General features: G+C 35.7%; 2 protein-coding genes across 3 annotated transcripts; both read right to left on the bottom strand.

Annotated features, from left to right (window-relative positions):
* Nucleotides 1-2,874: 2,874 nt before the first annotated feature.
* Nucleotides 2,875-9,478, bottom strand: LOC103702382 (phosphoglycolate phosphatase 2). The gene is made up of 11 exons (XM_008784799.4): nt 7,729-9,478; nt 7,563-7,630; nt 7,327-7,419; nt 7,151-7,222; nt 5,767-5,838; nt 5,210-5,269; nt 5,008-5,060; nt 4,033-4,130; nt 3,853-3,952; nt 3,471-3,574; nt 2,875-3,323 (listed from the first exon to the last, which is right to left on the bottom strand). The coding sequence occupies exons 1-11, from the start codon at nt 8,048-8,050 to the stop codon at nt 3,223-3,225; spliced, it is 1,143 nt and encodes a 380-aa protein (XP_008783021.2). The 5' UTR covers nt 8,051-9,478; the 3' UTR covers nt 2,875-3,222.
* A 1,081-nt stretch (nt 9,479-10,559) lies between these two features.
* LOC103702380 (heterogeneous nuclear ribonucleoprotein 1-like) lies at nt 10,560-16,588 on the bottom strand. Of its 2 annotated transcripts, XM_008784798.4 has the most exons (7): nt 16,436-16,588; nt 16,299-16,339; nt 14,025-14,188; nt 12,050-12,149; nt 11,779-11,951; nt 10,967-11,485; nt 10,560-10,895 (listed from the first exon to the last, which is right to left on the bottom strand). In XM_008784798.4, the coding sequence occupies exons 1-6, from the start codon at nt 16,474-16,476 to the stop codon at nt 10,988-10,990; spliced, it is 1,017 nt and encodes a 338-aa protein (XP_008783020.1). In that variant the 5' UTR covers nt 16,477-16,588; the 3' UTR covers nt 10,560-10,895; nt 10,967-10,987. The 2 variants fall into 2 exon arrangements, with proteins under 2 accessions (XP_008783020.1, XP_008783019.1); XM_008784797.4 differs by having other exon boundaries at nt 10,560-11,485.
* Nucleotides 16,589-22,480: the final 5,892 nt, after the last annotated feature.

Below are 22,480 nucleotides of genomic sequence, written 5' to 3' on the forward strand. Positions count from 1 at the left end.
AACAGGTGTAGGAAATAAAATAAAATTAAAGATAATTAGATTCCGGATTAACAATAGCCATATTAGTCATATATAAGATAATTATAACAACCAGAGTGACAGCATATGTATGACCATCATTATTATGCATTACCATAACAGTTTTATTGCTTTGTTTAAAACCATGCTATAATGTGCTCTTTTTATTTGGTATCAATTAAAAGGGTGCTTAAGTGTACATTTCATAGTCTAGGGAGAGAGATGGATGCAATCTTACCCTCGTATACGAAAAGGCTTTCCATGGTAAGAACTCGTGACATCTAAATCATAATAGAGCAATCTTACTGTCGTATCAAGACTCGGGCTCTTATTTGGATTAATTCAACGAACGAAATCAATAGAGAGATTCATTTTTTAAGGCTAGCAAAGATGGTGGCAGCCGAATTCAGAGCCTGGCATGGTTCATCCCGACTCCATGTAGTTGTTTGGGAATAGGCTTTGAATTCTCTTAATTATGCCTCTGAAGGGGGACTCCCCCAAATGGGTCACTTAAGATGGAAATCAGTCAAAATCGAGAGTGTCGACTGATGGTAGGCCCCGACGAATCATCTACCATCCATCTTATGCTTGACTTGGGTCGCATGGCTTTTTTGAAAGGTATATTTTAAGGATCAGATCAAAGTTAGGCCATCATGTGTACATTATAAATTCAATCAAGTCTTTTGGTCCATGATGAGTCCAGAACTCTAAATCTCCAACATGGTGTATATATGTATGTGTGTGTGTATATAAATATATATATATATATATATATATATATATATATATATATATATATATATATATATATATATATATATATATATATATATATATATATATATATATATATATTAGAGAGCCTCAGCAATTACAGCCAAAAGATAGCTGAAAGCTTCTCTCCAGGCGTCATGCTGCACGATATTACAAGAACTTGCATCAGCTTTTGTTTTGAATATATATAAGCACTTGCAGCATTGTTAATAGGCATGTTTAAAAAAAAAATCCTTATTTAGTTGATCATAAAAAATGATATATCACAGACCGGCTTATTTTTAGTTAGTTGGACATCTACATTTTTGAAAAAATTATGTAACATATTTGTTATATTTTTAATAAATTATTTTATTCTATCTAAAAGCTTAAGAATATTTTATAAAAAAAATATTTAAATTTCTAGCTGATGGAAAAGATGATTTCTTTTTTCTATAAAATAAAAAATAGTTAGTTATTCGGTGAGATAGCCTCGACCAAATTATATACCTATGTACGTGGATCCACATTTCTGGGTTTTATAATTAACATGTCGTTGATATAAGTAAGTCGATGTGCGCCTTATTTATTTTGAAATGAATAATGTTATTCCTATATTGTTTTGTCCTTTTTATTATAGTTAATGCTGGCGAGCGAGTTAATGTGACTCATTTCTTATGAAATGAATAAGGTTTACGGTCTCTTTCCTGCAGTGAATGTTAGCAAAGTCAAAATATGGATCATTTCTTTGAAAAAAAGTGCCATATACATACTCGGCGGCGTGTCTCTCTTTCAGTGGTGAAAGATCGCAATCAGGAGTTTGGCATGGGATCAGTTTGGTCGGCCTTTTGCTGACGTTACCGCTGTAGTATTCAAACACACGCATGCATGCATGCATGATATATTAAAATGGTAGGGCCACAACTAATGGTTGGACGGTAAAAGGTAGACGGATGACCTATAAACCACAAAAATCGTATGATCTCACAAACAACTCACAAAAAATTTACGCTCCTCTCAATCTTGATGCATGTGCATGCTTCGTTCAACATCATGCATTTAAGGTTAAATTTGATTTTTTTTTTTTTTTTTTTGCCGATCAATCTTTAGCATGAAAATTATTATCTTGGTTTGGTAAAGTTAACAGAAAAGGGAAAGATTAGTCTAAATAAGATGATAAATTATACTGACTATCTTTTTGCTTGAAAACAAAAGATGCAAACAAGACCAATTGCTTATACGGTATCTTATTACAAGGGAACTTCAAGAAGTGGCATACATGAATGGTTATCATCTTCTCTGCATTCTAATGAAATTAATGTACGTGCAGAATAACAAAACCTGAATAAAAAAATAAAAAAAATCCAGTGCGCTGGTGGATTTGATGCACAATAACTAGTTCTTTTTTAAAGAGAGTAGTTGACTAAAAATATTGCAAGGATAAATCATTCCACTATGACATTCTAGAGAAGAATAAAGGCATAAATGGGACTGTTGTTAGTATAACTAGTTCAGTACTGATTAGGTGGGATGTGTTTTTAGAGCGCATTGCAGTCATTAAATATTATAAAAGCCTTAAAAATATTTACTAGTTTAAAGACAAGTTTTGCAGCAGGAATCTATATCGAGGGCTCATGCATAGAGCAACCAAACAAAGACGATAAGAACTAGAAGTAAGAATAATAGAGAATTAAAAAAAATATTGATTAGAATGTCTTGGATGGGCGGTGGCCAAAAACTGATCTGATGAAGAGTTCTAAAAACAAATTATTGAACAGTCTTGAAAGAGAATGGAAAGACTAAAAGAGACGGAACCAGACATTTCATAATTTGGAAAATTCGGACTTAAATACAGGCCAATGCAAGCTTTGTCCTTCAAGGAAGGACACAAAAAATATGTAAAGATTACACTTAACAACAACCAGAACTCCCTTTAACGGTCAAGGCAAGATTGAATCATACAAGAAGTTATGGGAAACAATTTCCCTTTTTCCTTTTTGCAATAAAAAAGTATCATATATATTTCAACATACATGACCGGTCTCATAGATGCTGTGATGATGTCGTGGCTGGGTAAAGGTCATCAATTTCCATACTGTTTGATTGTATCAAAAAGGCATATTATAACAAATAAATTGTGCTACATTTTCTTCTGTAGATGCATCACAATAAGGACTTGTTAACGTATCAGATCTGCATAGCACAATGAGCAAGTCCCAGTAGCATGGATAATTCCCCTTCACATCAGAAAACCTCAGAAATTAACAGGACAGTTAATACTCAGTAATATGGATCTGATCACTTAATGTTAACAACAAGACAAACAAAATTTGTAAGAATTACATTTGACATATCTAAAACTCAGTAACAGTTACATCACGCAGCTTTTATTTTAGGAAATGAGCCATGAAAATTTTTGACATAGTCGCACCGAATCTGTTCTAAAGAACATCAAGTTCGTAATAGCTCGATAACATCAAATACACTTCTCGCATAATAATCCGGATGGATGCTATTTGAAGGACTCTGAAGTTCCAATAAAGTGGTCACACCTGCAGTTATGATGTGTTTGAAGAGAAATAAGTTATTAAGAGTTGATTCTATCATCTCAACTACACTAGACTGACAGCTTGCATAGATTCCTACGAAGAGATGATCAGGACAATTATATGTGCTTGGCTAAAACAGCTGATGCAGACCTGAGAGAACAAGAAGGGTCTTGCAGCCAGCATTTTGCCCAAAAAGTATATCAGTGTCCAATCTGTCACCAACCATGCACATTTTAGAAGTATCAAATTGGAACCTGCCATGCAGATACAAGAAAAAAAAAGTGGTTATCAGAGATGGGCATTTCCTAGCAAAAAATTGTTCAATTATGCGCCTAAATCCCTCCATATAATTAAATATTTTACATGTGCTCATATATCTTTTTAGAAACATGTAAAAAAGGTAACACAATGCTAATAGACAGCATATATCACAATGTATATGGTATTACCGATGGTATAGCTACAGGCTAACAATCAGGGCCAGCTTATAGTAAGGCTTTAACATGTTTGGCCTTGGAAATATGCTGTATACCTCTCTAATAGAAAATCCATCACGAAGGTTGATGGCTTCCCGACAACAATAGGTTCTCGCTGTGTTGATCCACATATTGCAGCAACCATGCATCCAGCACCTGTACCCATACCAAAATAAATTTCATGGAAATGAACCCCTAACAAATAGGTAAGCATGAAATTCAAGCCCTTAAAGAACCTGGCCATTCTTGCAAGTCTGTAAAGTGACCAACAGCATCACGGTTGGTGGCAATGAAAAGGCACCCAGGGTTCTCACGGATACACAGAGTTGCATACCTGCCATATAAAATAATTGATATTTTGGTTAATCTTGTAACAAAGTGCGCGCCAGAAATAAGGAAATACTAAGATAAAAACAGGCATTCTTTATGTTTATAATCAGACCATGTGAATAAAAAAAGGCAATGCAAATCCTAAACAAGCAAATAACCATTTTGCCTAATATGAAATGTCTTACAGATTATCATCCATCCATCCTTGTCTCACATGGCAATACCTCAAGTTTCACTGAATTTTAAATGCGATTATAATGTGATTCAGATCGACTGTTCCTTGATAAATAAAATAACTGGAATGATCAATAAGGTTCATGCAGCAGTATTAGATAAATGCAACTTATAAACTTAATAGGTTCAACCATGGTGAAAATCTTATACAGAAATTGCTTCCAAAGCTCATAATAATTAAATATAATTGCTTAGTACTTCTTTTTGCCTATTTCTAGCCAGGATATTATAATCATCAAGGATTCTTCCTGAGTAACAAAATAAATAGAATGTTTGCTATTCTCTGTACTTCCTATTCAGTGCAAAAGCTTCTCCTAGCATTAGCATACAGTATTTCTATGCAAAGCTTGTTTGTAGTACAAACTTCCATGAAAAGGAGCAATTAGTGTTGCAGAGAAATGGATAAAGCTTCTTGCTTATCTCATTTCCTGTTTTGCATGACATTGAAAACAGTATAATAAGCTTTGACTAAGGTAATAATGTATAATATTTGTATTACTTGATTTCCTCATCAGAACAAACGCATTTGTTTTAGGTACTCTGTATGTATTCTTAGGAAAGTCATAAGAATCATCTCATTTTGTACTCAAGAACTTTTGACTAATGCTAACACTAGAGAGATAAAAAGAAAGGACGAAGTGCCTCACTGGAGTTTGTAAAAGTTGATGTGCTGATCAAGTCCAACAACAACAGCTCCAACCTGGAAGAAAAAATTTTCATGTATATATCATATTACCATTCTAAAACATCTAAGTTATACATATATTAGCTGTTTTTTTCATAATGCAGAACACTGTCTATTATCTACACAGCGCAAATGCTGGAAAGAAAAATGGTTATGATTTTTACACTTTTGTCATGTTCAAACCACAAGTTTGACTTTAGCTGTATGTTCTTCTTGCCATCTTCCTGCAGCAGAGTACATCAATTTAGAAGGAAAAGGAAACCTAGAATATATGTGTATTAAAATCTAATTTGGACGACAATCTGGTGGAAAAGAATACATGAGAAATCTTACAGCAATGACCATATTAAAAATGTTCCTTAGACATGCAAATTCAGATGCCACATAAATAAGGTATAGGCATGTGGATTACATATGACAAGGAATGGTAGCTAGCTTTTGGAAGCCGAAACCTTTGAATGAAGGGAACTCTGATATATTATGTGAGTGGTATATTGCAACAAGATGGCTTGTTTGGAAAAAAACAATCTATAATTACATGGAAAACCTTTGAGAAATGCCTTTTCTCAAGTTAGCTAGAATCCAAAGAAACAATGCTTTAATAAGATGAGAAACATATATAAAAACAATATCAAATGAATGGAGTTCTTTCACTTCCGAAAATGATCAGGTATGTAATGGGGAAGCAATAAGTAAAAGATCCAAGGTAACTACGCCTTACAGGACCACCTAAGCATGTAAAACCAGCTAGTTCAAGTTCTTCCAATATGCCTTCCTCACCGACAACATAAACCTGAAAAGGAACCATGACAGAGTAATAAGTCGCTAACAGTGTTCCCAAACAGATTGTCACAATAGTAACAAAGTTAACAGCACAATAAGTTGTGTGATCATATTGATCAACCCTACAGTATTAAGTACTGACAAGGACAACTATAAACTCAAAAGTAGCTTAAACTGTATAATGGTAAGTTAAAATTTTGGGATTGTTCGATTAAGAATTAATTAATTGTATCTTTAGATAAAAGGCCTCCTGTCATACTTAGGCTAACGTAGAAGTCTGGCATGCAAATGCTGCAAAAGAGAAAAGGGCTATCCACTTCAGCAAAACAAATTTAGTTAGGTTGACAATGAAACAAGCAATTAAAATGCCAGGTTTAGTTTAAAAGATTGAAGTCAAAATTTCAGGTTCAGTTCAAATTTGTGCACTTCAAATTTTTATGTTCTGATCTTATTATTTAAACCAAAGTCGGCATTTGAAATGCTGGTGGTTAATTCATTTTTTTTTCGTGAAACACATCATGGCAAATTAGCACAAGATTGGTCAGTAAGAAAACCCATCATTAAAAGAAACAGGTTGTGGAGCCCTTTACAAATGAAAGCTAAAAGTCTTCCTTTGTTTTGGCAAGGGACCGTATGAAAAGGGTCGTGCTGTAACTTTACTTTTCGGTTGGACAGCAACTAGATAAGTGCAATGCATGTTTGAGAAGAAAAATAAATATAGTATATAACTTTTAAAGAGAATAATGAGACAATTTTATATTTTTCTTGTGATATCACCCTTAAAAAGGGTGATCAGAATCCAATTTATTCTTTTATTTTCCTTCCAAAAGCTACAATTCTTATTTATTTGATTTTTTAAACAATCAAGTTTATTAAAAAAAAGAAATTAGTTATGTATTCTAAAAGAGGTGGAAGGGCATTTTTGTAAGAAGAAATGATGGACTGAAATATTCCTCAAATTCAAATTTTCTGTTTTTATATATAATATAGATTAATATCCTGCCTTCTTCTTTTTAGTTATACTTTTTCTTTTCATTATCTCCATGACTTGGATGGGTAAACTCCTCCCCCTTTCTCATCAATGTATAGATAATATATGTATGCATGTATATGTATCAAATGACTCTCTAGTTCTCCATAATATGTACGACGGGACATAATTTAGCAACGTAATGTTAATGCTGAAAATTTGCTCACTTCTGACCCACAAAATATTTCTTTTGGAACAAAAAAAATTGGTACTCCAACTAAATGACAAAAAATAGAGTAAATAAATAAATCAGGAACAGAAAGGACAAGCCAGATTCAGCAAAAGATACTACCTTTTTATCTTTAGGAAAGTTTTTCAACTTCAAAAACATTGCTGCTGCAAATGAAGACGAGAAGATCTCATCCTGCAAACAACAAGTCAACAAGATGGGCCTACAATCAAACAAGATATCACCAGGCATTCCGTACATCCTAAATCATCACAAGGAAGAGCCTCGCAGAACAGCACCTCGCTAACATCAAGCCCGAAAGCAGCGAACTTCTTGGCGTACTGCTTCCTCGACTTCCTCGAGTTGTTCGTCACAAAAACCAGCTTCTTCCCCTGTCCAAAGCAAATAATACTCAAATCTCCACATAACCCATTTCCAGGTACGAATCAAACAGCAACACCTCTTTTTTTTCCCGTTGAAACCAAATTCCTGGTACGGATTTGGAAAACAAAAGCGGAGGGAGATGGGTGATTACCATCGATCGGAGAGCTTGCAACGCCTCGGAAACACCTTCGATAAGCTTATCGCCCTTCCAGATGACTCCTGAGGAAATCCCAGAAACATCGATGGCTTTCAGAAACCGAAAAAGGAGGGGGTAGGGCAAGGAATCGAATAGGAAAGGGACGAGGCGAAGAACATACCGTCGCAGTCGAAGAGGAAGGCATCGACGGATTCGGCGAGGGATCTCGCGGTCTGAGGTGAAAGGGGCTGGCAAGGAGGCTCCTTTCTGACCCTATCAGCCATCAGCGCTTCTCCTCCTCTACGTTCCTCGGACTCCTTTTGCGCTTCTCCGGCCGCCATGAGAAGAACAAGACGGCGGCTTTCTCTCGAGAGAGCCGTAGGCCGACCAGCCACAGCCGCAGCGTATGGGCGACTAAAGTGACGGAACCGCCGCACATCTGCATTAGAACTGCGCATCGTGCGTCTCCATGGGACTTCGTCGGCCTTAGAAATTCTGACCATGACTTGGGACTAGGACGAAAATATATTTTTGGACTATATAGAAAAACTTCCGCCGGGGGTGGGGGGCTTTATGAAAAAATTCCCCCGTTTAAGCGGAAATTAGTAATATATTCTTGTTCCCCGAAGTGGAAGAATATGATTCCGAGTCTCAGATCCTCTGTGGATGAGTTATGGACTAGCCAAGGGGCGAATGCACGGATGACTGAAGCTTTTTCTCATGGTTCAAAGAAGTTATTCTGTGTTTGGCTCGATAAGCGCTCTCTAATCTTTGTGTCATTTCTGAGATTGAGAATCAACATGTAGCCCAAGAAGACTAATTGGGGAAAGTATAAGCACAAAAAAAAAAAAAGGAACAGACCACCCCTTTACCTCCCCCACTATGATCAAACATGAAAATTTTCAAGTATATAATAAGCACCACCAAATTCGCCTCCTGCTTATTGTTATCACATCCCCTACCAAGGCATCACTGGATTGCACACATGCATTGCACGTGCCAAACTCTACAACATTATAGCTGGGTGAGATGAAACCAAAATGTTAATGAATTCAAGAAAATAGGAGAAAAATAATCACGAAAACTAGGGCAGTTTTAACAACCATGTTCCGTAGTTCCCAGTCTAATGATTGAAGTGATAATCAGAAAACTTCTCGCTTCCCACACCGTGCTATATATAATTTGTCATGCATGCATCGTACAGGTTCTGGGAGCAACAGCCACATATTTTTCGTCTGGCCAACATGGTCCAAACAACGTGATCACCTACACAAACCCAACATCCAACCCGACCCTAAGCCAACAACAACAACAATAAATGTTTCCGTATGGATTCGAAATTAACGCAGTGAAACTTTCGGATGGAGAAATTTAGAGATGACCCAACTTCTACAATTTTAAGATATGAAACTTTAAAATTTAAACAGGAAGAAAAATCAAAGATAATAAATATTAAAACATGTTTGAAAGTTATACTTATTTTTAAATAAAATGTATTCGTTGTTATATAATTAACTTTCTAATGATGACTCTACCAGGCTCCCCCTCTACCCAACCCACACCTCGTCCATACTTTTAACCTGGACCGCATCTTCATTAGGTACAAAACAAAAATTAAACCTAAAAACATAGTGAAACACAAACTCAGCCACACGCAATAACGACCCCATGCATGACTTCAAGTGGAACGGCTCGACCAGCCTATTTGGAATCCCAAATTAATCCAGTCCGACCCAAATAGTTATTTGATTTGGACTTGGATTCAAAAAAATGACTCATTTATGGGTCAGATTTGAATTACTAAATTCCCAATCCCAACCATAATTGATCCAATACTAAGTATAACACAAAATACTCTCTTGAATATTAAAAAAAAAACTTTCCTCTTATAATATAAACAATTCCTTTTTTGATAATGTAGATTTTTTGTAATGTCTAACTATTACATATTACTATTTCATTACATAAATAATTTTAACATAGATACATATTATATATATATATATATATATATATATAAAACCAAATTTGACCGGAATAATCTAATGAATTAATTAATTAATATTACACAGCTTCCAACCTAAGATTAAATTACAATTGAATCCAAGTTTTTGACCCAAGTCCCAAATGAACTTAAAACTACATAATTTTAAAGCGATCCTATTTGAAAAAATTCAGATAACCCCTCCAAAGCCGAACACTGAATGAAAAAGTATAGGGAAAAAAAAAGTAGTAGTAAAATAAACTGCTGATGTAGACCATTAGGTGACACAGGAAAGCCACGTAAGAGATGCTGTTTCGGAACAACCCTCCATGGAAGGAATAAAGGCTTAACATGCAGCGTAAGCAACCACCAAGGGCATCTATCTTATAGAATAAAATGAGCAGCTAAAACTGATGGGCTGAGTTGCATGAAGCTGCTGTTGCTATCAAACATTAGTACCGGCATTCGCACAGACTGGCCACAATCTGACTTGCAACAAGATATCCAACATGCATGAAGAGCCATTCCCTTAATTCACTATTTAAGGAGAATAAACATGAACAGTTAGAAGCTGACATACATGACAGATGCGTGACGATTCAAAATGACTGACTTTTTTTGTTGGGAACAGAGGGACTCGAACCAACACGATTTCTAAGGTCTAAAGATTTTTACATCAGCGTCTAAGTATCGTTGGTTGACAAAAAATTTGTTCTTTTTTCCTAACAAAAAAAAAAAAGTTCCGTAAGAGTCATGGACGTCAGAAGGATTCTATGCACCGATAAATGCAACAAGAACCTGAGCTCACAAGAACCTGAAAGTCAAACCCAATCTAAACTAGAGCCAGCCTGATGTCGTGATGTCCGATGTGCCTAAAATTTTACCAGGCAAAACAAAGAAAAGCAAAAGATTGCCCACAATTTTTTAAAAAAAAAACACTTGAAAAGTGCTCTAGATAATCTAGGAATCTAGAAGAGCATGAATCTAAGCCTCCAACTAACCAACCAACACCAAAAGACCCATCGGCATAACAAACTGTCAGATGATCACATTCATGCAATAACAGAGAACATTCCACCCAACAAATTTACTTAGATCTGAAGGCACTACATACTATCTTCTAAAACAAAGGGGCATTAAATGGTCTCAAAAGCAGGTGCTATAAGATTTCTTCAAGCCACGCTAGTAAGGTAGTCTAAGCTCTAATGAGAAACCAAAAGAATATAGAATCATAATGAAGTTTCTACTCCAGCCTGCTAGACATTACAGGTGCCCGAGAGAGTTCTACAGAGCAAATCAACCAGCCGAGCTCAAACTTCAGCAGAAGGCCTCTCTAAAAGGTGCTAGAAGAATGCCTACCGAGCCTGTGCCAATAAGAACCACCTTGAGTCCAACAAGACTAGAGCAACCTGAAGTGGCAAGATCTAGAACAGACCTGCAGTGAAGTGCTTCTTTCCTATCTTGCATATGGGTGATATCGACCAGCACCGCCATAGCCTCCCCTACCACCATAGAGTCCTGAGCCATAAGCAGAACCTGGGGAATCATATCCGCCTCCATAGCCAGATCCACCATAACCCCCAGCTTCGCGTCCATAGCCACCTAAGCCACTTGCACCATATCCCCCACCATATCCTCCATATGAACCCAGGCGACTAGAATAACTAAGAGAAGATTCTGCCCGGTAATCACCTAAGCCACCACCATATCCACCACCATATCCACCACCAAATTCACCAGCAACACCCCCATAACCACCAAAACCTCCAGGCCTAGGGCCAAGACCACCAGGTGTCCTATAGGATGAAGGACCAAACCCACCACTGCCAAACCTGCCATATGAGCTGCCAAATCCACCAACATCCTCACCAAAAGGACGCGTCCTAGATTCACTACCATAAGAAGGAGGTGGTTGGTTAGATGGCTTCTTTGGTTCGGCCTTCTTGATCTCCACCTACAACAAAGCAAGAAAATCAACCTAGGTCCGGTGATACAAAATGTCTAGAGAACCACAAGAGAGCATCTATAAACCTACAGCAAGTAACATTATCCTGCAAATAAACTAAAATATGATCATAAGATGATGATAGTGATGATGATGATGATGAATGCCTAAGAAAAAGGCATAGCCACTGCAGAGAGAATTTGATAAACCAGAAGGCTTCTACAGAGGAATATTACACAACACTGCACGACAGAGGGGAGTATGTGGCTTAGTACTTTGATCAAACACAGTATCCAACTCACCTGAGTACCAGCTAGATCAATCATATTGCCCTTTTTGGCTAACAACTCATCTACGGTTTTTTCAGAGTCAAAGACTACAAATCCAAAGCCTCGAGATCGATTGGTTGTGTGGTCGCGTATAATCTCATGATCCACCACCTTCCCAAAGTTGGAAAAGAAGTCATTGAATTCATCTGCTCAGTTTTAATTTCAGAAGGAATAACTGGTTAGGAAAACTGGCATCCAAATGACATGCCAAATATCTACTGAATATCTTAGAAAGTTACAATACCTTCTGTCAGTGTTGTTGGTATCCCACCAACAAATATCTTCTTTGTTTTAAAATCTTTTAATGGTGCAGCACCTTTTGGGATAGTCCTTTTAATTTCAACCTGCAAGTTTCAAACCATCAATAATTTGAGGTAATGAACAAGAGAAAATAGACTTGGCTGACAAGTAGCCACGGGACAAACAATATTCCCATCCCTTAAAATAAAAACAGAAGCGATGCAGGAATTTTGTTATGAAATGATGGAAAAAACAGAATCATATTCCAGAAGAAATAAAATATGACACAGTTTAACAGCTTAAAGAAAAACATGTCCAACAAACATGTATAAGATCAAAAAACCCCAAGCATGGCACCAAACTTTTGGGTGTTTTGTGTGAAAAAGGTAATACTAGAGTTCACTAGTAGACCATCCCAAAAAGTCAAAGTCGTCAGATAAATAATGAAATACACTGCACAAAGCCATCCTAGCCAAGGGAAACTGTATGAGTCCCTTCGGTTTCACAGATATATCACGTGTCGAAATCATGTAGGCAATAATTCCTTGCATTACTCATGGCACTCCTATGCCCCCCCATTTTTCTTGAAATACATGCCTCCAGCTTCTATCACATGATTACCTCGAAGCATTCATTCTCCTACACTTATCATATGCTAAAAGGCCCTCCTGGCAATATTTAACACTGAGAATAAATCATAGATTTTCTTATAATTATTGGCAAAAAATTGTTTAAGCATAAATGGGCCTTAGCAACTGAATAAATACTAGCAGAACCAAATGAACATCACAACAGTTCGCCAAGCCATAATCCAATCCAAGACATCTGATTTCCTCATCTAATGCTACACCTTTTGAAAAATATCACATTAACAGTGAAAATATTTTTGAAAAGGACTCTAAGCCTTAATCATGACATTTGCCAAAATAAATGGCAGAAACGTCTGTATATATGGGACTTGTCTAGATGAACAGTTTGTGGGCATGGCGACAAATCAAACCCCACCTTCATTTGTTCCGCATAATTTATTGAAATTTGTTAAAGATAGTGCCATTAAGTCTTAGCTTGGAATAATTTATAATCAAAAACTCAGTAGAAATGCAATCAGAATTACATGATCCCATAGTGCACTCACAATGGAAAATTACTTTTTATTGGCTATCACCGCTATTAAAAAGAACAGATTTTACCTCCTACAATTTAACCTAAAATGAACACATGAAAGTAACTGTGTCCGCCTTCTACATCTGGCCTTTAAAGATGGCACATATTTTGTGCTGTATTTATTGAAACTTGTCTGAATTTATAAAGCCATAAAAAGCACCATTATGCTTAGACCTTACAACCATGTTGCTTTAAATCATCTACGACCCTTAAAATAGACATGGATTTTTTTTTATTTATGCTAGTTGTCCTTATGTTGACCCTTGTACTTGCACTAGGACTAGGCACATGATATAATGAAGATTAACTAGAATATAATTGAATGCATTTCAAATGCAATTAAACAAGTGAGAAACAAGAATGCTAAGAAGAGACTCTTAAATCCAACACAATTAACCAAACAAAATTAGTATTGCAGCAGATCAAAAAAATACACATAGAAATTCAAGAAAACTGAACATCTGTAACATCAAAAGATATGTTATCATCATTACAGAAAATATCTATACATGAAAAGGATATTATTTTCATTACTTATCCTAACAGAGAACCAGTTAGTGTATATCAATAATGAGAACAAGAACTTCCCTGGAGATCATTGAAAAGAGGAGTAAAGAGGGTGAGTGAAACAATCAATAATGGTCAAACAGCAAGACTTAACACACCAACAAAGAGTTCCTAGCACATGCCGTAGTAATCCAATAATTAGAAACCAGTGGAATGTGAAAAAGAGGGAACCCTCAAATGCCTTTTTTAAAGCTCAAACAATTTAAAGGTGGCTAGCACAATAATCCAAACACACTGACAAAACTTACTTGTTTTCCATTGATAATTTGCATTTCCTCAATGACTCTGTCAACAACAGAAGGATCACGAAAGGTAACAAATCCAAAACCTCTTGGCTTGTGCGTATTCCGGTCTTTCATTATCACAATATCATCTATCTCTCCATATTTGCCAAAATGGTCCCTGAATGTTGCTGAATCACCACAGGTAAAAATGCAAGAGAAAGATAAATTAGAAAATATGTAACTCTAAAACCATATGACCCTTAGATTATGTAACTAGTAAGAAATTTATTTAAAAAAATTAACAGAAACACTTCTCGAAATAAAACAAATATAGTGAGATTAAGAGAGAATACAAAACATAACTTCGAAGTAGTTGGAAGAGTATTGAGAATTAATAATACAAAAATTACTAAAAATAAGATATACCAACTTAATAGTCAAGCATTGTAAATGAGAACTATTAACGTTTCATAAGATTGTCGCGTGCCATCTACTCTTACAGGAAAACAATTATATGACCTGTCCTATCTAAGACCAGCAGCAGTACCAAGATATAAGCATTGACAAATTAATTTTTGAAAAAAAAGCAGAGAGCAACAGAAGTAATGTTGTCACTTTCCTTCTTAAAAAAATCTGGAAACAGATTCTATTTCACTTTTTTTCAGATTTGTGACAGCAGAAACCATGTTTGAGTCACTCCTTTTTTTTGTATAACAAAAAGGGCGGCAATGTGGCCGGCAACGAGGGAGAGGGGATGGAGCCAACAACGTGGTCAAGGACGAGGGAGAGCTCGACGTTAGGCGAAGAGACAGCCGAGATAGTGGCAGAGCAAGGAGTCAGAATGGGGCCGCCAACTAAGCCTTGATCAGAGAGAAGGCTGGCAAGGCCCGGGGAGTTGATGGGTCAAGTGAGGGCAACGGGGCTGAGGGCAAGATTGGGCAGAAAAAGAGGGACAGAAAAAGAGGGATCGGGAGGAGAAGAGTAAAAACCCACTTTTAAAATAAGTGAAAGTGATAATTTTTCCCTTCCACTTTTTTTCCAGAAATAATGGAAGTTGTTTAAAAAAAAACAGAAACATGTAAATCAAACATATTTTCTGCATTGGATTCCATGTTTCTGTTTTAAAAAGAAGAAACAGGAAAAGAAGTACCAAACACGGCCTAAAAGTATGAAAGATTTGTGGGGAAAAAAAGAGCAAGCAGTTGATCATAATAAGAACAATAAAATAGCACCAGATGGACCATAATCTATGAGAACATTAAAAGAAGACAATGGAGAAGACAGTATCGCAGAACATACATAATGGGAGATCTAAAAAAAATCTGGAAAGATATTATGAAAAAAATTTATATAACAAAAGGACTTTTTTCTTACTGGAGGTGCAAATGCAACCAATCAAAAAGTACCAGTACAATGAAACCAACAGATGAAGTGTTACGCAGCCTGAGAAAGTGCTTGGACACTAAAAATTTTAAAGTTTAGTAAACTAGGCCTAAATCACCATAACAAAACATCCAATAAACCAACTCTAAGTGAACCAGGATGAGACAGATTATTACTGGCCACGGACGACAAACATTTACCATGATAGCTCCCGATTGCAAAACAAAGCACAGAAGGGTAAAAATAAAAAGAAAAAAGGCAATATATCCAGAAGAAACACTGCTCAAGAATTAAAAAAATACAAGAAATAACACACCAATAAACGAGGTATAAATTTATGAACAAAAATTGAAAGTGAAACCTGAGGAGGAGCAATATATAGAGTTGCATTCTACATAAAAATGTTTTTCATATTTTCTAAGAAGTTTATCGCCTGATCCTCACATAAATAAGAAGCTTATCACCTAATTATAAAAAAAATCCTAAAAAGATATCAAATCAACCTGCTAATAAAAATCGTATCGCGAACCCAGCCAATCAAAATAGAAAAATACGTAGAACTCTTGAACTGCCGTCAATTTCGGTTTAACATTCAGGTTACTCTCCACATTTAAGAAATACCACCAAAATATATCACAAATTTCGAAAGCTCGGACCGCATTTAAACTAAGCAAAAAATCAACCCCAATTTGATAATGAGTAATAACAAGAAGTCAAAAAAACACTAATTCCCCCGAAAACAATAACAAGGATCTAAGAAATTATGATATACCTGCATAAATTAACAGAATACGGATCTAGAATATGAAATCCTAAAAAGGCCCAAAATAACGCATAAAGAAAACACAAAAAAGGGGAAAAAATAGGGTTTAAAACAGATCAAAAAAGGAAAAATAGTCATTATGGAAAACTTACTCAGGCTCGTATCCTTGGGAAGCCCTCCAACAAAGATCTTCCTGCGAACATGAGAAAAGCATGGAGAAACACGTCATAAGACCATCAAACGAGAAGAAAGAACGAAGGGAACGCGATGGGTAGTCGGGATATCTCACGCTGGGCTCGCTCCGTCGTGCTCCTTAGACCTCGCAGCCATCGCCGTCGCTCGCCTTCCACGGATCTCCGCGCTAGGGTTAGGGTTGCCGATAAGGAAAAGGGGAACGAAAAAAAGAAACAAGGTACCTGCGGTCGGAGTCTCAAAGCCCGAAGCGGTCTATCCTATATATAGTGAGGGTTAGCGTGACCTTCCCACCCCTTTATTTCCAGAATCTCCCACGAGATTACTCCCTCTGGGTTGCTTTGGACCGTTGATTATACAAATCGGACGGATATGATGATACTCGTTTCCGGCGTCCCTGAAGGGCCATGGCCGTGAACTTAGAATCCCATGGACCCGACCCGGTTGGACTCTGATGTGATTATGGATCGGATTTGGGCATTTGACAAGGGGGTATTTATAAAACCATCGTAAGAATTTTTCACTAGTCCCCGCTCCCCGTCTTGCCGGTGACTGGTTCAAAATTCACGTGTTGCATTTTTCATAACACCGCTCGCACAGATGCTATATTGCAATCTGGTTTTAAATATTCATTTTGAGAATGATGAGCCAGTAGAAAAACTTATATACGACGCATTTGTCATATTAGCCCCTGTGAAGGGCAAGTGAGGTTCTAGAGTTCAAGGATCATAGGGTTGAGAAGACTGGCCGACAACAAGGGGCATTTGCTCTTACCATTAGCCATTATAATCCATTAGTAAAAAAGTCTACCACCACTATGAGATCGAAGCAGATGGGATGGATATAGCTCTACTTCGTGTGAGAAAAGATTATTTCTATATTTCGTACCCATAATATTTAAGTCAGGATGGAGCAAAATGCCAATACTCTTCCTAAAAAAAAAGAATTTTTTGCATGAATACCCTCCTAAATATTGAATTTTGCATAAATACTCTTCCAAAATTGATATTTACATGTATACCCTCATTAATACTTATTTTGCTATTCTACCTTTTTTATCTTTATTTTTGCATATATACCTGCACCATCTAATACCGTTAAAAAATTAACAGTTTCAAATTAAAATGACTAAAATACTCTTAATGAGTAGATGTGCAATAAGAAACATTTATAAGACGATTGCAATGGAGGATAAAAAAATAATTCAAAACTTTATTTTATTTTTAATAAAAATAAATATAATTTTTATTAAGAAGAATTAGGGGCATTTATGCAAAACAGTATTTTATGAGGGCACATAAATAAATATAAATTTTAACAGAATATTCACGCAAATTTGAGTTTTTAGAAAAGTACTTATGCAAAAAAAATCCAAAAAAATAAAATAAAATAAAGTTACGCAATGTGAGATGGAAGAAAAGCCTGGTACCGAAAACAAAAATGGAGCAAAATGATGAATAATTTAGAGAAGTGAAAAGGGAGAGGAGAAGTTCCTGTAATTTTACATCAGGTAGAATGTTGACTGTTGGTGAGATGATTGTTTTTTGATAACCATACATTCAAGCAATGTAATAAGATAACCGTAGAAGCATAAAGAATTAAGGGGTGCAATGCCTGTTTCTGAACTTCTCTACGTTGGTTTTCGCTCTAAAGGTGCTGAGAACGAAGATATACAAACCTCTTTCAAGGAGGCATTTTTATTGGCACATCAAGTTGTTTTTTGTAATGAGAATGGACTCCAAGGACTTTCCTTTGTTGGGGCCGTGATGTATTATTGAAGTAGGAAACAAAAATTTTGTGTTTTCTTGAGGAGAGTTGACTCCTTTGAGTTTCATACAAATGGTTGCTTCTAGAGGGTTGAATGTGGCACTTAAATTATGTAAATGCTCGTGTTGCTTCTTTCGGGATGGATCACCAATCTGTCCCCAAAGACTCTTGCCAAGCTAGAAAGATACTAAGCCTAACACATGAATGGTCTTTAAAACAATTTTACAATGTGGACTCGTTTGATTTAGGGCTCATTTGGTTCGCAGGAAGCATTTTCCTTTTTAGGAATATGATTCCCTGAAAACAAATTCCTAGGAAGAGAATGCCTAGAAAAGTACTTTTGGCATATTTGGTTGACCATGGGTTAGTGACAAATTTTCAAAGTGCTTATGTTTGGTTGGCCATCCACTTTCCTAGGAAAGTTATGTATAATTCCTATTATGCCCTTAATAAAAATTAGGTTTTTAATGCCTCTTTAATGCTTCTTTAATGCTGAAGAGACTTTTTGGAAAAAAGTAAAAATGGAGTGATTCCCGCCTCATGGCATGGGAAAGTTACTTTCTCATGTTTCTCATAGGAAAGACTTTTCCATAAAGGGCTCGTTTGGTTCGCAGGAAAAGGAGGGGGGAAAGTGTGGTCAACGGGAAAGTAATGAAATGCCTCTTGTTTGGTTGGAGTTTTCAAAGGAGAGAGATGGGAAAGTTGTATTCCCATGGGAATATGATTCCCACATTTCATGGGAAAGTCTTTCCCATGAGAAACATGGGAAAGTTACTTTCCCATGAGGTGGGAATCACTTCTTTTTTATTTTTTCCCAAAAAGACCCTTCAGCATTAAAGAAGCATTAAAGAGGCATTAAAGACCTAATTTTTATTAAGGGCATAATAGGAATTATACACAACTTTCCTAGGAAAATGGATGGTTAACCAAACATAAGCACTTTGGAAATTTGTCACTTTCCCATGGTTAACCAAACATGCCAAAAGTACTTTCCTAGGTATCCTCTTCCTAGGAATCTGATTCCCAGGAATCATATTCCTAGGAGGGAAAATACTTCCCGCGAACCAAACGAGCCCAAAATGTGGGAATCATATTCCCATGGGAATACAACTTTCCCTTCTCTCTCCTTTGAAAACTCCAACCAAACAAGAGGCATCTCATTACTTTTCCATTGACCACACTTTTCCCCTTTCTTTTTCCGCAAACCAAACGAGCCCTTAGGGTAATAGGAGGGTAGAAAGTGTGTTCAACTAAGAAACAAAAAAATATCCTTTTTATTTAGTTGAAGTTTTCAAAAGAGAGATAGAAAAGTAGCATTTTCGTGGAAATAAAATTCTCATATTTTATGGAGAGAAAAAAATAATGAGAGACATTATCTATTTTTCTATCGATTAAAAATTAGATTCTTTTTTTATCAAAACTATCTTTGATCCACCGACATTCATGGATAACGTCTTTTTTTTATTACACAACTTTTTTATTTAGTAGGTACTCTCACATTCTTATGATGTATCCTACCCAAATAACGATTGGGATCAAAGAGATGAAGCTGGCCATTCCATAGTCTCACTCAATGATGCTCAATATTCTATCATATGGGATTTTGCTCATCCACTTTTATTGCATTGTTATCAACATCTTAATTGCTGATTATATCGTCAGCAAAGAAAAAATATATGACATCTGGTCCTAATCCATATACTTCACTACGGTCAATCTTGTCTATAAATTCAACAAAAGCCAATCAAATAATAGACCCCATTGCTTGTTCTCATCAGAATATATTTTGTATTGCTAATTGAAGAGATGAAAGCTGGTGTGTATACATACATACATACATACATACATGTTAGAATAATTTTAAAATATGGGCTTACACTGATTGCGTATTTTTATTTTATAAAACGGGTTAGACGTATGGCTCAGTATGGTACTATGGTTAAGCCCAATATGATGTGTGATCATTTTGTTTATGGGCTTTGTGCACCTTGGATGTATAAGATTGAGTTCTATTTATTGTGGTAATTTTGGTATGTAGGCCAGAAAATCCAATTAGGGTTTTGGAGCCTTTAATGGAAAGGCTCCCTTATATTTCCTATATAAAGGCTAGGTCCCCTTTTCTCTCCATATGGTTGATAGCTTGCCCCATTGACGGCTATCTTTGGTGAGGAGCAAAGAAGGGAAGATCCAGCCGCTATTATTTCAGGTAATTGAAGAATCGTATTCAATATGTCTTCCGCGGGTATATCTCTTAAAATTGAATATTGTATTATTGTGATTCTAAATCTTAGCATGTTATTATTTTTATAATTAACAATATATACATATACATATATATATATACATACATATATATATATACATACATATATACATACATATATATATACATATATATATATATATATATATATATATATACATACATATATATATATATATATATATATATATATACATACATATATATATATATATATATATATATATAGATATATATATATACATACATATATATATATATATATATATATATATATATATATACATACATATATATATATATATATATGCATGCATGTATGTTTCTATGTATAATAGCGAGTAACAACATCGCTCCATTGTCATTCTTCTATGGGTACGATGAAATCATTGCAACCATGCATTTCCCTGGTTATGCTACATGACATCGTTGGGGTCTGCTGTCTATATCGTCTCATGTACGGGCTAAACGAGAATTTTCCCTTTCAAATCACATGTCAATCCTTATGGATACATATGTAGATTGGCTCCTTTTGCCTTCTGTTATTTTGTTTCGTTTGCTGGACCCGCACAACGATCCCACGGTGGTACAAGACAAGTTAAAAAACGAACCAAGGACGAGTATCAGTCGATTGACCCATTTAGCTTTTAACCCATCATTACTCTGAAGGGCTTTACCTTTTATCTACTTAGATGTCATTTCAATTATTAAAACCAAAAGCGCCCATCGATTGCAGTCGACCGTTTGATCTATCGAATGGAAAAACCACCATCATAAAAAAAAAAAGCATGCAGAAAAGGTGCGAGGTGGAAACTAATCACGCAATGTATTATATTCCACAATCACCACTAAATCCCAACAGCCATAGAGAAATGTGATATCATGTGCTGTTTTTTTTTTGCGAGAAAACTGCATCAAGACATTAGTAAGTGAAAAATTTTCATCATTTAAGATTGCAAGATATCCAATTAATGATCAAAACTAAACATAAGAAGAGATGGCATGAATAACAAGTAAAGATGGTGATGTGCAAGAATAATATTTTGAAGGGTGTATGTGAGACAGATACGAGACTACCATACTTTCTTTCTATCATATTTTATTTTTTGATTTTTTTGAATGTATTCATTATTAAAATTGGATCATCGGTCTATCTTATATATATATATATAAAAGAATATTCTTCCTTTCGTCTAAGTCCACCATTAGCAGGCTATGCATAAAACATTAGACAGAGGGAGTTGAGCATGCAGTTGCCCATAAAAAGGCATAAATTTAGAATCTGCAAATCTAATAAGTGGGAATTTTTCTTGGATATGAAAAAAAAGGGGACCAGCAGCACTTGGAAAAAAGTTCATCTTGCAATGGCCCCATGGATGCTGCTTTGGGGATCAACAGACTTTATTGGCACATATGACAATGTTATTGTGTATGGATTTTTATGTGCTTACAGTCAGAAGAAAAAGGGAAACAAAAGAAAGAAAACGAAGGCCTTTAGTCATTAATAGATACTGGATGTTATCTTGCGTATAACAATACGCAAGATAAATTGAAAGGTATTAAAGTTAAAAAGTTGCTACTGTATATTTTACTCTACCAAACAAGTTGCATAATTCTGGTGGAAGAAATCATGTAATGATTTTTTATAAATGTATTTTGTGCACATAAGTACATTTTGACGTAAATTAATTCTTTCTCTCAATGTTTAGTGTGTGTGTTTTTTTTTGAGAAAAAATAATTTCAGATTCCATTTTGGCATCACTTTTATTTTTTATTTCAAAAAAATACAAGTTTTTATTTTTATTTTTTTAACATTCATAAGTTTGGTATAGTCAAATTATTTTTAAAAATATGAACATGATAATGGTACGTAATGTAGGTGGTGGTGGAGATGGTGGAGACAATAGTAGTGACAGTGACAATGATAGTAGTGGTGGTACAGTTGAGGCTATGGTGGCAAAGATTATGAGAGTGGTGACGATGATGATGATGATAGAGGTGTTGGAGATGATAATAACGATAATGCAAGTGATGGAGGCGATGCCAGAGACAATGGCGAGTGGCGACGACGACGGAGGTGGCATTGGTAGTAATAGTAAAATATAGGTTTTT

The sequence above is a fragment of the Phoenix dactylifera genome, chromosome 7, assembly GCF_009389715.1.
Source record: "Phoenix dactylifera cultivar Barhee BC4 chromosome 7, palm_55x_up_171113_PBpolish2nd_filt_p, whole genome shotgun sequence".
Classification (NCBI taxonomy): domain Eukaryota; kingdom Viridiplantae; phylum Streptophyta; class Magnoliopsida; order Arecales; family Arecaceae; genus Phoenix; species Phoenix dactylifera.